An 18806-nucleotide genomic window follows, 5' to 3' on the forward strand; every position below is an offset into this window, starting at 1 on the left:
AGCCCAACAGAGAGTAGATATCAGCCAGGTGTGTTTGGGGGCATGTGGGTGGAGGACAGGAAGTGCAGGGCATGCTGTGCGTATGAGTAGTGGAACAAAAACGGGGATATATTCATTTTACATAGTGCCCAAGTGTTTAGGATCATAACATAGTAGGTATGAAATTAATTTGCGGATACTCAAAATAAGAGCAAACTTTGACAAAGGCCAAACTGTGGTCTACACTAGACTATGTAAGGGTTGTTTTATAGTCTGGCCGATTGCTGGAAATGAGTTCTGCTACATGATTTTGTACAAAATTTACAAAGGTATGGAGGTGTCGGTGGCTGTGTGGGTAAAGCAGGTGCCTCATAAATAAAGGAAGTGTCCTTGCCACAGCAGCCTCAGGTTCAACTCCCACTCAAGGCCCTTTGCTGCATGTAGTCCCCACTCTCTCTCCCCCTTTCATGCCATTGATCTGTCCTGATAAAGGCTAAATGCCAAAAAAAATCTTAAAAAAAAAAATTACAAAGGTATTCAGTGTATGTTAGTTCCTATTGGCAGCACATTGCCCTGTCACATTGACCTCAAATTTGCCCAGTGTATTGCCACCATGAGTGCTGAGTTAACCAAAAAAGGCATTTCAGCAGCTGGCTGACATAATTGGATGTTTTAAAGGATCACTGCTGAAATGTTTGATTGAATTCCTAATACAAACCACAATTGTCTTACCTTGGTGTGCAAATTTGGACAGGAACACTTCCTAAACACCAGCAATGAAAAATGTCAATTTCAGCATGAAAATGCCACTAAAAGAAGCCCCCAACTGCCTTGTATATAGTGATTAGCTGAAACAATATTCTCCCTAGAACCTAGATTATCCATAACAGAAACAATATAACTGAAGCACTTGCGGTTCCTACTGGCCTTTTAAGGGAGTCAGTAGTCAATGTCTTTATAAACTAGAGACATAAAAACAGGTTTTCAAAAATTGCGAATTACTGCAACTTGAGAGGGCCTTCAGCATACAGGCATAAATATACACAGAAAACATTAGGTAGATGGATCCAATAGTATGTGAGATTAGGTGCAGACAGACAGATATAGACACACGTAGTCACACACACGATGAAACGCGTAATTCTCCTCAGGCTTATGCCTGGTGGCGAGTATAAAGAAATAGGCCTTGTCTCTCTAGAATCTATTTTTTGTTGCACTGAGTTCACAAATTATGATTTGGCTACATCAGAGTGTTTATGTAAATTAGTCTCTTTCCCCTTTTACTCTATATTGTGAAACTAGCCTTCTGCCTCGCTTAATATCAGTTTGAGAGGGATAGCCCTTCTCTTAAACTTGTACTGAATATGTGCTGACATGAACAGAACAGACACTAAGCACAAATATAGCTTACAGGATACACCAGCCAGTTGACCAATTTTATGTTAGTCGTGTCCTGTAACACACTTTATATTCTTTATGAAAACAGTGGATCTTGTGCATAAGTTAAAAAAAGTAAATCTTGACTCCTTAATACATTAATACTCATTCCATGTTTGGTTCTTTTTATTTTGGTTCTTAAAGAAAAAAAAGAGAGCTTGGTAAAACATCTACAGTGAATTAATGTTGCAAAACCACCACAAGACACTTTACAGAATGCAAGTCCAACCCCTTTGTGGTGTTAAGTTGTTGGACCAACACAGTCTATTGTGAGATTTATTGGAATGCATTTAGGCCCCAACAGTGTCACTGAAAATACTATTCTCAGTATGACAAGCTAATTCTAAAAATGTTTCAAGGTGCATTATGTGTCAGGAGTTTTGTTTCTGCAGTAGAAAGTCAGTATCGAGCTTACAGTGTCACCCTCACATAATTTGTGAATCGTTAAAAAAGGGCGTAATCCTGAGCCCTGGCTAGTCTGTCAGTTCTTTTTGTAAGTCCTTGGTGTTTTATAGTGCATATCAGATCATGTTCCACCGTTGATGTTTGAGTAGATTTTTCACCAGCTGGAAAGCAGCTTTCTCACAGTTTAAGGCACCCACTGTGAAATCATGGTTTTGAGTCTAGGAGCTCATAACCTGCTGGTGCGTGTCACCTGCTCTTGTCCTTTTAATGCAAAAAAGATGGTTGTGTTGAGTTGATGTTTCACAATTTTTTAATTACCACAGGCAAAGAGACAGTGAAAGAGTTTGCAACAAATTTCTTGTTATTGTTATTGAGCGCAGCACCACTTTAGGTACCTTTTCTAGAAAAAGCAGGCCTTTTAACTAGTAGACAGTGAAAAGTGTAAATTAGCAGAATTTTGGAGTATTTTTTTATTTGCCCTGTTTTTACACAAATAGCTTTTGAATGTTTCCCATAAGACTTTGTGTAGTGTAGGCAAGTCTTATGAAAGTCTACATTTTCAAAATTTTCTTTCTTGTCTTTGGGCTTCCTTAGGCTTTACTTTGATTTTTCTCAGTGGTTCTCTTTACTTTCTGGTCATTAAACTCCCCCCACCCAACAGGTTAATTCACTATTTTTTACAGAGGAAATGATATGTGTATCTCCTGATTCGATACTATTACAGTTACATTACACTTGGGCTTTAATTTGATATTTATTGTGATTTTTAAGGATTGCTCATCTGGCGAGAAGTAAGCGTGGTCTCAATCAAACCTGGCGTCAGGGATTTATGCTGGCTGAATCTGAGTTGCTACAAGTTTAGTGCCGTACCTGTCTCAGAATTATGCTAGTCGAATCAGATCTGGCAGTTCAATACAAATATTAGACAATTTGTGTTGTTTTTCCATACAAAGTTTGAAAGTCTGAACAGTGGGACGTTCAGTATGACAGTAGCATCCACCTCATATAGTAAACAAGCTAACTGTGCTTATGATGGGTCATTAATTTGCAACAGCATTTTGTGTCGACAATATATATCAAACAAAATCCAGAGGATGTATCATGTTAACCTCCTGTAAGCTGTAAATTTACCTTTACTTTACTGCACGGTCTCTCTCTTTTCATGAAAAAAAAATTGAGATACTTCAGAGAATAAGCTATTTTCACACCCCTACTATTTTTTTGGTAGCCCCTTTTTGTGTCAACCTGTCTATCTGGCTCACTTTCATTCCCTGTCCCCCTGTGTCTCCCCTTTCTTTGCTGTTTTGCCTCTCTGAGTCAGAGTAGTTGTGTCTAGTTCTGTGGATTGCATAAGAAGGGTATTCTATAAATATCTGTAGGAGGGACCTACAGCTAATATGTGTGATGATTATGGGTGAGGAAAACAGAAAAGCTGGAGCCTCACATCCTGGCACCCTGAGGCAGTGACAGATAGAGGAACTCATGGGAAGCGTCTTGTGGTGTTGTTCCAGTGTGTGTCTTCGAAAACCTTAAAACAAACATGTTTTTTTTTTCAACTCATGCAACTATTGCAAACATGTATGTACATTCCTATAGTCGTCCTGTGTGTTCAGTGTGTGTGTCCTGTGCCACAGTTACCATGCCATGGGCCAGTGGCACACTCCTTGCCCAAATGCAATGCGACATGTTGCTGAGCAGCTTGATTCGCTTAACAGGACAGGCCGTATACCATAAGCCTGTTTGTTGCTCAGTCAGTCTAAACCACTATATCCTTTAATAGTTGGCCTTTTATTGCACTGACCTCACAACAGACTTACTGAGTATCTGCATGTATGTGCACCTGACAACAGTAATTTCTGTGTTACCTGTTTCCACCATAGTCATTTGTCATTTTGTGTTTCAACACAGACAGGAGCATGTCTGTTGTAAGAATGCCCCCAAAGGACATGCTGACATGGAGTAATAATTGTCTTTTTATCATACACTGCAGAAGCTTGCTATACCTGCAGTAGTCTAATGTCTAAGACATGGAAACTCACAATTCCTTTTTTCAGCACTTCAGTGTGTGATTGAGTGACTGACACTGACTAAAATAGACTTGAATGAGCTTTTGGTGTCTGATGTGAAAGCAGACATGTCACACTTCAAGGAATGACAACCTTAAGCTTGTAAGTACACCACTGATGTCTTACTCAGGTAGTTGGTTTCATTTGTCCCAGGCCCTGTTTCTTTGTATTGCGCACACACACACACACAGAGAGAGAGAGAGAGAGAGAGATGCAGCAGTCCTTTTACCTTAACACTGCTCCACTTTTTTCATCATTGTGTCCTCATTATGGCTGACCTCTCTATGCTGTGGTTGTGAGCAGAGGGAGGAATGGGAGGAGTGAGGGCTACCCCTGACACTGAAGTTGTCAAAGCTGCTCCAAAGAATTGGGTCACATCGCTACTACATTACTTTTTACGGGCAAGCCAATGAATCCGTGATACACACACCCAGATACCATAGTTACACTGTATTTAACTTATTGTATTGTATAGTGTGTTTTTAAATTGAACTGTAGCTTTCTTTTTTTAAAAACATTTTTTTAGTATCTTTCTTTGATTCTTGTTTGTGTTTATCTCTATGGTGTTTTTCACCACTCAAAGCTTGCACATAATGAATTCCTATGTACCTGTACGGCCTGTCTGTGCATATACATATGGTAAAATAAACTTCTTGACTTCTTAGGGCTTTCCACTGAAAGGGGCTTATTTTGGATCCTAGTCAGATGTATTCTTCTTCATGTGCATATTGTTAAAATTTATGAATGGTTCTGGGATTCTTAACTGGTCAGGTGATGATGTAATGGCCTTTTTAGTGGTCAGTGAAAGGTCAAGTCAGCACTAAATACAATCGACAACAACTGACCTTTGATGCTTACTGTTAAAGGGCAAATCTCCATTTAGCTGGGTGTATACTCTATGTGATTATATCAGTGGTTTATGGAGATGATCATCTGCTAAACAAGTATACTACTTCAAAAGTTTAATAGAGCTCTGTGGTGTGTTTGCTGCCCAAAAAGTGCAAGACAGATAATGCTTGAGAGAGTGTGTGTTACACCAGAAAACATTTAGATGTGTATGCTGATGGGTTTGGCAGCTGTTGCTTTATAAAAATTATGACAAGAAAACAGAATCAGTCACAAATCAATGCTGTGCTGCATTGATTTGAGCACAGCTTTCACTAGATTATGAATCCCACTGCCTCCTAGTATTTTTACACCACTTCATATTGGTTAATTACATGATCAGTCAGTCTTGATTACACTTTAATTAGAGCCACTTAGACGGTAATGTCTACTAAATTGGCATAGAGGAAATGCATGCTAACACTTTGTTCTGAGCATACGTCCCATTTCCACCACATAATTGACAGCTTCTCACGAGGACATTAAGCATACTGTAAGATGACTCAAATAGAAAATAAATCATCCCCTGTGTCTCACTTGATACAAGTTTCCCAAGCTCTTGTTTATCTTTACAGTTGTGATTTGTTTTTTTCGACACGTTTGTCTTAAAAAGTCGGTAACACTTCTGAGGTAATAAATCTCCCACACTGTCTGTTGTATGTCTTTACTTAAACCACTTATGTTATTTTAAAATTGGCACCGATCCAGGTTTGTTTACTTCCCTGACTCCAGCTACCTTAAAGGCAAAATTGCAAGCACAGAGGGAAACCTTGGCCTGAGCTGTATACATTTTAGAAATTACTTTACTCAACCCTGTAGATTGGATTGCGGTGACACTCATCCAATGGAAAATAAACCCACAAGCTCGAGACAAGTCAATGAGGGTAGAAAAACTTAACTTGAATACTACTTTTTTGTGAAGACCCAAATTAGATAATAAGATATGGAAGGGAATAGATCGAGAACAGGGTTGCTGCATTACATTTATCATCTCTAAGAAGCTGTCATTTCAGCATCAGCTAAACCGTCAATTGATTTGTGACTGATTCTGTTCTCTTGTCTTTTGTGGCTGCATTGTGGCTTTGTAGAATTACTTAGATTGTACAATGAGAAATTAAAGTACATGTGTTGTGCAGTTAGTAAATAGGGATACTAATCCTCTGGATCAGATAGGGACCAATTGTTTTAGTTGTCACGTATTGGTGAACTGAAATAAGTGAACCATAGACCTCAAAATATAGACAGTAGCAACAATTTTTACAGAGTGACGATATGAGTGGGCCATGGAAACATCGAGGTTAATTTTGGTCACTTTTTCATAAATGCTTTTAACTAAATTTGCATAAGTATGTATAAGTAAAGACTGTCTGACAGAGTCTGTAGATATTAAAGTATGCTGGAATTCATCTCTGACCTTTACTAACAAAGGAGGAACTTGACAGAATTGCCACATCATTATGATGACTTTTTGCACTAGTGACACATTCTAGTTCTAGCTTGCAAGTCAGTTATTGAGTTATGAATGTCACAGCTTTCCTGTTCATTGTCAAATGTCTCCCCCCATCCTCGTGGCATGCCTTATTAGTATGGCTGCTTTACTTTCAAGGACATTTCTCTCTATATTTTCATTATCCTGCTTGCAACTAAGAAATGACCCAATTTTTTAAACTAAGTAAAAGGTGTTTCATTCTCACCGCTTTCAACACTTTTATCTGCTATGACTGAGTCATCCATCTGTCATTGTTGAGAGAGATAAGGCTATGCCATGCTGCTGACTGAGCATACTCTCTTCACTAGCTTCCTGTCCAATGGAGCAACAGCACACACTTGCTTCACTCTAGGCCGGAAAACCAGTCTTCATCACCATGGAGACAAACAGGAAGTGTTGGTGTGAAATTTGTCTGCAAGTTTGATAGCTGCAGGAAGATAGGCGGATATAGTGGAGGTATCTGATTTAACAAAACATAAGACCTACACTTTGCTCAAGATAGAAATCATGAGTTTAGCAGATGAAATAGGGTTACTTCACGTATTACTTAATGTAGATTAGGTGATCCAATTGTAGTCAGGTCATTGTATTGGTTTAGTCATACCTTCATGCATGCATCTGCAAAAAACAGTACATTATAGTAACTGTCAAAAGCATGAATTGTGAAAATAGCTTACTTTCTGACTTAGACTCTCACTCATGCAGTGTTTGCAGTTTTTAGTGTAGCATGGATTAAATTTCAGGAAGAGGAACATTTGCCACTAAAACAGTAACAGTACAAAATGGGTGCACTGGCAGCCTAGAGTTTTGATGCACATTGTTTTCGGGGCCAACTTCTTTTTATCTAACATATTTTCACCCCATTTCTGTTTGTGCATGCATGTGTACATTCGTGTCTTTGCATTCGTCTACGTGTGCTTCTTGATAAGATCAGGCATTGTCTCTGCTCTTGTGTGAAACACAGCTTTGTTGATTAGGCGACATCTCCCCACTGAGTACCCAGGATGCATCTGTGCTGTATCATCACTTGGTGCTTGTCACACCAGGGCACTGAAACATACTCGGATATGGCATCTGTGGACTTGGATCCTCTGCTTGCTCTGTCTCTCTGTGGCTTTCCTCTCCATTTCTATTTTTCTCATGCTTTCTGCTCTGTTAAGATATATGCTGTCTTCTTTTCTTTGCAGATATATTTAATCCCTCTCCTAAAAAGTCTCTGCTACTAATAATTTATCTCTGCTAACAATGCAGACTAATTTTATGTTCTTATGCTCTTTACCATTTCTGTTTATTTGCTCAAAAAGCTCGCAATAATCCCAGAGGGTATTTTAAGCGCAGAGATATTCAGTTTGAATTGTTGACTGTGAAGGTGCTGTACATTAAGTTGGCTAAACAATCTTCTTCTTGAAATACTACTGTGCTCATTTTCTGCATGTTTGCTGAGCTGGTTAAATAGTGGAAAAGCTGGAATAGTGTGCAAAGGTAGACCGTTGTACATCACCGCACAAGCTTTTGCAGACTTCAGCATTAAGATTTGTTTTACATTTGACCAGTTAAGTCAGTGGATTGTTTTATTTTTTGCACACATTGTATTCCTCTGTGAGTCCTCATAGCAAACAAATTAAGACAATTCTGTTAGTGTAAGCGTTATGTCTTACAGCTTTTGCAGTTGGTTAGTCTAGTATATTTTAAGTTTGTCTTAATGAAAATTTTTAGCCAACTACTTTTGCCAACATACTGGCTAGTTGCTGCCAGCTCCTTTCTTGGACATGGAGTGTGTTAAAATGTTTGTGCTTTTAAAAGTGAGCCAATTTAATCTACTTTATTTGGCTGCCAACAAATATTACCTACAGTACAGGATTTGTATTTTTATCAGCAAGGACACTATCATATACACAATTATGTTAAAAAAAATTCAAGTTATGGGTTTTCAAAGTTATTTCTGTATTTATTTGTTCTATTTATGCTGCCATCTCCACTGCTGTCAACATCATTATTGCTCTCTCATCTATCTGGTCACAAAAATGACATTAATCATAAGAATAGGCCAGTGGCAAATAACACTTCGATTAAGTAATAGAGAGAGTTATAATCGGCTAAATGCCAAATATGGGCCCAAAAATGGCCAGGCCGATAGTCTGTCGACCCCTAGCGTTAATCATACATTTTAAAGCCTTAACCATGCGCTGGATTGATATATGTCCAAAACAAAGTCTTGAGCATTAACATCAACAACATTTTCAGGCACACTGTCTTGAAAAGTACACTTCTTAATGGCCACCTGAAGCATGCCAAATGCTTTCCTGGGTCAGTCAATCATGCTGAGGCCATTCTCTGCACCATCTGCTGTAATGCCCCTGCAGCATTACAGGGCCATAGCAAATCCGCAATGGTAAAAAATGTTGGCTGCCTCCTCTAATGCAGCTGCTGGAATTGTGATATGACGCCACATCTTGTCTGTCTGCACAATCTTAGCCGTAAGCAATGTAAAGCTTGCAGTACACTTGGGACTGTACTGTGGAGGAACACATACCCACAGGTTTCGTGATTAATGTTCTGGTCAATCACGTTTTGAGTGTTCGAGCTTATTCAGTGAACCCAGATGACAAGTGTGCTTGGTGGAATGACAGGTTATTAATAGATTCAAGCAACCTGCCAGCACTCCCACCTGCAGCCAACAAGGAATACACAAGCATGTGCACACACACACACACACACATGCACACACATCATATTTGTATCAAGCTGTGCCTGAGTCATAACAAATGTCAGGTCTATGTATTACAGCCATGCCATGCATGACTAATTCCAAATGAAAACCCCTGCAATGTACCTTATGTGTTAGACACCCTGCTGTTTTTTCAGCGTGGTTTGTTGAAGTGCTCTGTAATTTTGTATTTTGTTTGATGGCCACCATAACCATAAGTGTGAAATCAATTACACTCATGTAAGTCATCCAAGATAGGGTTAATAGGCTAACTCATCTAATCAACATTTCTAGTAAATGTATTTCTATACATAAGACTCAAATATGACATATGATATTCTAAGAACATAACCACTCTTAAAACTCAGTGAATTTCAGTATTTCAGACACCGCCTTAATTTACCTCATTTGTTTGTGACACATTATTTATCTGAAAAGAGAGTAAGATGTGAGCATTTAAAAAATAAATTCTCTATGCCTTACTTCAGAACTGGTTTTAAAAATGTATTTCAACATGCACATGGAGAGAAACATTATCAAACATAGAAAGGAAAGTGATTATCTGCCCTTGAATCGTGAACACACTCAAAATAGAAGATTAGAAAATAGCAGTGCATCACAGACTGCAGGATATTAAGATTATCTCTCCTGCAGGAGCTACACATCCCATCCTGTCACTCATACATACATGTCCTCTCTCTCTCTCTCTCTCTCTCTCGTAGTCCTCTCTGACCTGCGAGTCCTCATCTTGTCATCTTGTTTTTTATCTGTACGTTTAAAGCACCTTGAAGCTTCAGCAGTTCTGCCAACGTTTCCATCAGTCTTTCCCCTTCAGCTGTCCTTCAATCCCAAAGGCTTCATGATGCTGAAAATCTAATCCGTAAACTACTCACGTCACTTTGTGCCGAAGATCGGTATTGATTGATGACCCGGCTGGCCATATCTCTTGGCCCAAATTGGGAGTTATCCCTTATAACATGTCAGCAGGCGACTTTGATTGGGGAAATTACCTACATCATTTTGCCTTTTATGTTTGCTTTTTTTGTTTAATTCCGCAACACACCACATTTTACTAAATTATCTGAGATTGAAAACAAGGATTAATGATATTAATCATGTGAGTAGTTTTTGTGCAGCAAGATGGTAAAGTTGAACAAACACTGACTGGTGTGTAAGCCAACTGTTTTATCATTTTGTCGATACCAGAACCAAATACATATATGCAAGGTCTTCCTGCCTTTTGGGGTGACTAGGCAGGACAGTATGATTGGTTCAAAAAAGGCAATGAGTCTGTGTTACTTTATTGCAAACAAATCAGTGCATTTTCTTGTTATAGAGAGCAGTGTGAGTTTTGGAGTTCCAGACATTTCCTTGTGTTGCCCTTTCACATATGAAATTGTCGTGTCAGACTCATTCTCACCTACTGGAAATACTCTACTTGGTTTAGGAAACCTGGTGCAGGAGGCAGGCCATGATACTAAGAAAACACTGTGGTCGTAATTCAGCATTTTTTTATTTTCACTAGATATAAAAGGGGCTTGCTAGTATTATTCTCAATTTTTATCATTTTGGTGCTGGTGTTTTCTCTTTGTTGCTGGCTAAAACCTCTTTAGGGGTGCAAAGAATTCCTCTGTGCAAGACAGCCCCTGAATGTGTTCACATGTGTGCCTACTCCTACAGTGGATGTCTTTTCAGAGGCAAAATCTAGTCATGTGAGCATCCATGTGAAGTTAAATGACCACTGATCTATCCATTACTCTGTTGAAGAATGCTCTTGATGGGTTCGGATGATATTTACAATGTGAAAAGATTACATGAGTTTGAAAGAACTGTTTTTTAAGATAAATAAACTATAAAGGACACTGTAATGGTTGCTTTGCCGCTGTATTTATAGAAAATATTTTCAGTGTTGATCCCAGTGATCACCACCTTATGTTTATTAGTCCTATTGATGATCTTTGTCTAGGTTTTGTCTTTATTCCCCAAGTGTGGCACTCCTCTTTCCACCCTCAGTATACCAGGGCTTTCCTAACTTCAAATATTTCTAATGTGACATGATTACAGTGACATGTTTAAGACGGCTTTGTGTTATAAGAAACATCACTGATCTCGCCTTCTATCTTGTGTTTATTTTTCTCTGCCCAGATAAACGAATTAAGCCATGTTCAGATTCCCATCATGCTCATGCCAGATGACTTCAAGGCCTATTCTAAGATCAAAGTGGACAACCACCTCTTCAACAAGTAAGGTCTTTTTAAGTATACCATATAATCATTGTAGATAACAAGAATAAAATAATGTATTTTCATATCTCGTAAATTTTATCACTTGTATTTTCTGATTATTTTTTCCTTTACACAGGGAGAACATGCCCAGCCATTTCAAGTTCAAGGAGTACTGCCCTCTGGTGTTTCGAAACCTCAGAGAGAGGTTTGGCATTGATGATCAGGACTTCTTGGTATGAAAAGCCTAATAACATTACCTCTGCAAATAAACAGTCTCTTTTATTGTATTTGTAGTTCTACATATGTGTGAACTGCCAGCTCCTAAAGACAGCCTAATGATTTTACAGTTATCCTGATAAGTATCTGAACCTTAGGTATCGATTAAATGTAACCCTCTGGCGCTACAAGATCACTAAAACACTTGATTTTTTTTAAAAAAAAATGATCATAGTCTTAGCTTGCAAATTGTGTTTTTTCCTTTCCTTCTTTTGTTTCAGCCCTGACTTCCTTTATTTTCCACTCTTCCCTTGTAAATCCACATTCCCAGTGCAGGCAATGAGTTGGCAGTATTTGGAGGTCGTTGTGTCCCAGCTCAGTGCAGCTGTCCTTCTCACATGTTTACATTAGGGTTCGGCTGGCTGCAGTGAGTGGGCAGTTGGGGGTGTTAAGACACTGGCCTGTGTAAAGGAATGTCATGACATTCTCAACATTAAAACTACTTTCCTACATGAGGCACTAGTTGCATTGTGGTCAAAAGGTTTATTGCTTGTTTTCTTTTTAGCTCTCGTTCTAAAAGCCTGGTGGAATTATTTCTAATCGGTAATATTCTTTGTTACAGCCAAGGATATCACCAGCTGCAGGCTCTTTTGATTGCATGCACAATAACCATTAGTTTTAATGAGCAATGCTAGCAGTATTTAATTAAGTTTCTGTAGGGAAACTGAAGTGCAAACAGATTAACCTTTTCCTTCACATTGTGATAAATGCCTGGTGGAGAAAATAACCAGCTGAAACAAAAAGTGCTCTTATTTTGAAAGCTTTTCATCTATGCCAGCCTCAGGCAAAGGGCCTCTTAACATGTTCAGCCTGTGACACAGACCTCTTTAGTGTTGCACCAGGACCTGGACTATAAGTAGGCCTCTAAGTGTCTGTGGTTTTTAGGACCCTCCAGAAAGCATACTGCAACCAATTTTAGGGTCTCGACCAAAGAAAGAAATACTGCCCAATAGTTGTTTTAGGTTGCACCTTGAAGGCTACTGCTCACTTTGCAATACCAGCAATCAATGCCATGATGTGAAGAGGGGAGAGTGAACTGAAGGCAGAGGACATGAGAAATTCTTGAAGAATGAGGCATTGAGCCAGGGGTGTTGGATCATGTTACTTTTGAGCTCCAAAGTCTGTGCAGCAGCTGTTTGTGTCTGTGTCTAGGTTTGGATACAGAGCAGGCGTAGGGGTCAGAAGCCCACATGTTTAGACTGGTGAGTGGGAGGTGGTCGGACAATAAGATGGTGGAGGCAGGACATGCTGTATGAGGGATCCATTCAATTTGCGTTAGAAGCTGTTTCAATCACCTTCAAAAGTTTTGTTTCGCCAGCAGCTATATGTCAATATGGATTCTGACTGTTAAATCATTTCAAAAAATTGCAGCTAATCAAATCTCAGTGTGTATATCCTGATAAACATTATTATTTTTCCTCTCTGTCTTCGCTCTGTGTGTTTTCAGAACTCTCTGACACGCAGTGCTCCCTTGAACAGTGAGGCCCAGGGACGGAGCGGGGCTCGCTTCCATACCTCTTATGACAAACGCTACGTCATCAAGACCATCAGCAGTGAGGATGTGGCAGAGATGCATAACATTCTAAAGAAATATCATCAGGTGATAATGGTTTATCTTACACTTATGAACGTGAAGGCAAGCATTCATTTATCCTTTCTTTTGTAAACCTAAGAATTTTACTCTACTAAAGTAACTTTAGACACTGTGCCCCTAAACAGTCCCAATAATCTCACACCAACATTGAAACAGCTCCACTCTGTTTTTCAAACTATTGATAAACATTGGGTTAAGTTTGCTGTGTGATGCTTACAGTTATTCTTGTCAGTGTGTGTGACTGTGTACCATGCGCAGTCTCATGATAAACAAAGAGAAAAAGGGGCAAGGAGGGACTGAGCGGATCAATACCCTGCATGCAGCTCCACAAAGAAATGAAATTTTGACGTTAAATTTGCAGTAAAGTTGCAGTGATTGGACAGAATTGCACGGTTGTGCTGAATTCAAAGGGATTATTGTTGAGATTGCAACATGGCAAAGTCCCAGAGGGACTAAAATACACATACATAATTTTATATTCATCAGTGCCTATTTTGTCTATTTGCATTACAAAGTGATACAAAGGTTCACTGTACACACAATACAAGGACCAGATTTTACGTGCCAGGTTACAGATTCAGACACTTTCCTAGGTCAGCTGTTGCAGAATGTTAAGCCCTTTTTGTCTATCACCTTACAGTCAATCACAGAATGACTATAAAGGGATTTTGCTGTTCTTTGTACATTTCTTTCTCATTTTCTCTTATCCAGGTTGTAAGTTTATATTGTGACTATAGAAGAGCCATTAATTCATATTTTTTGCTCTCTTTTTCTTAGTTCATTGTGGAGTGCCATGGCAACACACTGCTGCCTCAGTTTCTGGGGATTTACCGGCTCACCGTGGATGGAGATGAGACCTACATGATTGTGACACGCAATGTCTTCTCTCACCGCCTTTCTGTCTACAAAAAATATGATCTCAAGGTAAGAGGGGAAATGGATTAAGAAAAAAAAAGAAACAAGGAAATGAAAAGTGCTCGTAAATGGCATGAATATTATAAGAAATGTTGTAAATCTATTCTATAGTTGCTCTAAACGTATCCCTTGTTGCCACTCAGTTTTCAAGGTCCTCTTTTCGCTGATCATATGAACTTTTGGTGCAAGAAAACACAAATATTTATTTCACTGTTTGTGTTTTTCCCCATCATAGGCCTGCTTATAGTTCAGATATTTTGTAAAAGCTCAAGCCTTTAAACACTTTTTTGTAAATGTACCCCAAGTTGGTCCCAGAACAGAGTCAAACCGATTTAATCCATTTTAAGCCTTTTCGCCTCGCATGCCTAATAGGGTGAGCTTCTGTGTTCAGACATGCACAAGGGGTTATGATTATGTGCAGGAATGAGTATAAGTAGGGTGGTGAGGAAAAGGCTAGTGCAACACTTTCCAGTGCTTCTAGTAACAATCGGGTTAAGGAGAGTAATTTCCTCTCTTTTGTTTCTAGGGTTCCACTGTGGCAAGAGAGGCCAGCGACAAGGAGAAGGTACAGTCACCTGTCATGAGCCAGGATCCACTGTTACACATATTATCACAACTTTCAGCTTAAGAAGAGGCAGGATCTCTTAAACTTTACTGTATACCTTTATAGTAGTGATAGTAGTGATAATATAAACTCTCAAGTGCAAAATTTTGAACGCAGTGTAAACAAATGCATCAAACTAGCACAGCAACAGTTAGAAACGTGAAAAAAAAGAAAACAAGCCATACCACCAGCGTGTTTTCAAACGTCTAGAAACATTTTTCACTCAGAACTGATGCGCTTTATGTGTATCCACACCGACATTACGTTGTTGCATGTCAATATGCAAACTACTTTTTTAAGCTCCAAGTGTTTTTTCTTCTTTTTGTGCACCTAGTGAAGCAGTCTCCCACTTTCTATATTTTGTGGAGGAAATAAAACAGATTAACCTGTTAACATCAGCAATAAATATTTTCTTCTTTAATTTTCACACATCTTACTTGATAATTTTTTTGTCTATTGAACAGATCACTGTCCTTTCAGCACACCAGGTGGTGCAATGCTGAAAGAACAGCTGGTTCTGATGACAGTGGAGGTTTGAGTTGGTGTGGATTGAACAGATGGAAACTTCCATAGCACTGGCGCATCTCTGACGTCTCGATTTTGTTGTAATTTCCTTTTATGGAACAAAAGCGGTTAAAAAGTATCCAAAAACTCTGGACCAAGTTTTGTTTTGTTTTTTTTTTTTTTTAACAAATACACTAAATGTGAATTGTCTTATCTTTCAAGTACTTTAAACAGTGATGACATGTACTAAAAATGAACATGACAACAAATCAAATGCTCTGATTAAACTCCATGTTCATTAACAGCCATGTGGACAGTTAGAGAATGAGAGAGAGAACAAACTGTTTGCAGTGGTTTCAATAACCGACACAGCTTCAAACAATTCCAGGCTTACTGTCATCACCCAAATGGCCCAAATAACACATTTTTTGTGTCTGTTTTTGTTCCCTTTTGGGTGGGGATGACAGAAGCAATTATCCATCTCCTTCAGTTAGCACCTACTTCATCACCCCATTCCCTTTCTAGCCCCTGCACGCTATTTGTGTCTCTTTAATTTGCTCCATCCCCCTAACCTTGCTTCTGCTGTTCCATCAGTTCCCCTGCCTGCTGTCTGTGTATGAAAGATTGACAGGTGTAATTCATAGAAGGTGTCTGTGTGTGTCTGGTTTTATGGTTTAATTCAGTCTGATGTCTCATTATTTTGAGTAGCCTTGCGTACGATGTGTTTTCTATGTAGCTATGTATCTGATTTGGCTGCGTGTGTGTGTATGAGCAGTACATATGAGCTTTTGTGTGATGATAGTGATGTAAATGTCGCTGATTGTGTGAGACTGGCTATTTTAAGTTTTTTGCTCTTGGCTGCTTGGACAGTCACCTGTCAAAAATGAATTGTGTCACTGGCATTGTGAAGGACCTGGTGGTTCACTGTGCTTCCTGTTAAACCAATTAGAATTTCACCAGATATAAACAATATATATTTTTTTTATAGATAAAAGACTCTGACCTTGTGAGTGATGAGGTAGCTGATGACGTCCTTGATCACTGTGACTTTGGACCACTGTTCATTTGACCTGTCAGCTCAGCAGTATTGAAGGGGATGGTTGTCCAAAGTGTTTTGTCTTCATTGCATGTCTCCACATGTCACTCTGCAAAGGTTTGTCTGACCACGAAAAAGGTTTTGTAGGAGAGTGTGTTTTGACCCAGAGGGGTTTGAACTTTCCACCGGGTTTACCGTGCAGTGAGGCATGGATGACTTCAGGGAATCCCTCAACTAAATATAGCCTACTGTAAATGGAAGAAGAAACAAAACATTATTGGGGTTAAAACAGATGAATGGAAAAACAAAGCAGCTAAGGATTTAACACACACGTGAGGCTCCTGTGTGACCTTTTTGTCTTTGGCTCAGCTGTATGTGAAACACTAATTACAGTCGAGAAACAGAAGCAACATTTTTGCAGAATTAACATGAATGAAATGGGTATTTTCTGTTTTGCAAAACTGACTACCACTGACTTTTTAACTTTAGTTGCTGCTGCTAGTCTGTGGGGAGTTCTGTAGTTGTGTTACTTTCAGTGAAATGCAGCTAATACAGTAAGTATTGCACAGTACTTGCCACCATAATTAAAGCTCGCACTGTTTTTTTAGTCACGTGCAGAATGTAAAACACAGTAACACTCCTTTTCCATCATATTAGCTCTGGTTCTTAAACCAGTTTTGTTTAGGATTCTTGTAACCTGTGAGCTGTCTCGCAAATCAGCCCGCTTTTCCAAGCAGAACCTGGTTTGGATGTTTTGGTCCCCAGATTTTGCTGTAGAGTGAGTGCTCTTGACTTTCAAGCTACTCTTTGGTCCGGAATTTGCAGCAGCACAGAGGAAGAGAGACACTGCACCATAGGGCTCTGAGATAACATTATCTTCTCTCTTCGCCTAAGAAGTGGTGAATTTATAGGTCACAGCAACTAAATATGATACAGTCTCTGGCTTTTCTTTCTAGTGTTTAGTGTCTTTAAGTAATTATTAATGAGACCACTGTACATTTTTTTTTTCTCACTTGACTTCTCTATCCTCTCTTTCCAACATGTACAATAGGACATGCCCGCTGATGGTGTTACCATTCACACGTCAGGTCAAGAGAAAACTGCTATTGTTTGGTTCCAGCTGGGAACCAACTTCTTGTGTTCCTAACTATTTCATTACTATTTCATCCAATTAAAGCCCCAACATCAAAGACAAGAATCTGACAAGTTATTCAGTGTTTTCTACATGAAACACCTTTGAACATACACACAGTTACTGACATGCTTAAATTAACACTTAGCTCTAACAAGTGCTCAGCTATGAACAAATGTTTTCCTTTCCCTCAAAACATTTTTCTCTAGTTAAAGTCCAATATGAGAACACTACACTAACACTAGCTCAGACTAGTGTGAAGACTCACACACACTGCAGTTGGTCAGTGAAAAGAAGAGGGTGCATCTTGCCAATTGAAAGAAAAATTCAGTTTTCAGAAGGGGTGTGTGTGTGTGTGTGTGTCTTTGTGTAAAATAATAGCATCACACACACAAACAACAAGCACAGCAGGGTTCTCTCCTGACTGCATGACCGTCTCCCTTTCATGCATGCATCTGCATGGTATATAATGTTTTTCTGCATCTTTTTTGAAGTTACATTATTTCTAACACATTCCGATGTGTATGAACACCAGCTTCATTCTGTTGCACATTGTGGACATGTTCTGTTCTACCCATATATGACATGTATTTTTTCTTTTCATAAATACATTTTAAGATTTTTAGTAGCTGCTGTCTCAGGTTTGGATTACCAAACAGCAGCAATTGGCTTTCTGACATTTGACATTTTGACATTTATGTCCAGCATTTTACCAAGCAAAAGAGAAGTGAGTTTTTGTGTTCATTTGTTTTTCTCTCAAATTATCTTAACTACAGCCTGAACTAGATAAATTTGGTCTTATTCAGGCTCATCTAATCATACTAGATACTTTTTTGTGGTTAACCACAAAAAACCTGTCCATGACCCATTTATGAATCTGACACATAAATTTAGCAAACACTTGTGTAGGTCATTCGTGTGATCGCATTATTTGTTATGTGACCTGGAAAATCTAGAGGTTTTGTTTATATGTTAATAGGCAGCACCTGGTCCTTGGTTTGTGGAGTACAGCCTGTCCCCACGCGGTCTCTGCTCGGTAGCTGTTTGCTACAGTTGTTTGTTGTTTTTGTTTACTCTCCTCTCTCTCCTCACACCAGCACCGGCTGGTATCTCCTGTGGGGGCACATGGCTTTAATGTGTCGGTATGACTGAGTGTGAACTGCCTTGATATTTTATTGTAGCCTCTTATCCAGTTTATAGTAAGCCTTTAGAAATAGTACCACATCTGAATAGATGTTTGGCAGAATATAAGTTTATAGAATGCAAATTAGTTCACAGTTGTTTCCTTGCTCTTCGCAGTTCCAGCTCCTCTGCCTCCATAGAGTAGCGCTGCAGGCTGCTTTCTTTCCTCTATGAGGCATTTATGCCAGGAAACAGTCATAATACTATTAAAGGCAAACCAAAGTCATGCAGTCATTAAATATAAACAAAATCATATTGATTAATGAAACTAAGAGCGTGGAAGTATAACTATAAAAATGACTGCGTCACTGGATAAAGCTGTTGGACACTGTTGATATACTATTAAGACAACCAAGAATTATAATTCATT

The 18806-nt window shown here is 39.0% G+C and overlaps 1 protein-coding gene across 4 annotated transcripts in view; it reads left to right on the forward strand.

Annotated features, from left to right (window-relative positions):
* pip4k2aa (phosphatidylinositol-5-phosphate 4-kinase, type II, alpha a) overlaps positions 1-18806 on the forward strand; it is a 38579-nt gene that overhangs the window by 5778 nt on the left and 13995 nt on the right. For all 4 annotated transcript variants that reach the window (XM_042510468.2, XM_088071667.1, XM_088071666.1 and 1 more), the window contains 5 exons: positions 11114-11211; positions 11330-11426; positions 12917-13069; positions 13841-13987; positions 14505-14543. In XM_042510468.2, the coding sequence (XP_042366402.1) occupies positions 11114-11211; positions 11330-11426; positions 12917-13069; positions 13841-13987; positions 14505-14543 (534 nt within the window). The remainder of the gene's footprint in view (positions 1-11113; positions 11212-11329; positions 11427-12916; positions 13070-13840; positions 13988-14504; positions 14544-18806) is intronic.

This window comes from Plectropomus leopardus, chromosome 21, assembly GCF_026936395.1.
Source record: "Plectropomus leopardus strain MGB_pleo_1.0 chromosome 21, ASM2693639v1, whole genome shotgun sequence".
In the NCBI taxonomy this organism is placed as follows: Eukaryota; Metazoa; Chordata; class Actinopteri; order Perciformes; family Serranidae; genus Plectropomus; species Plectropomus leopardus.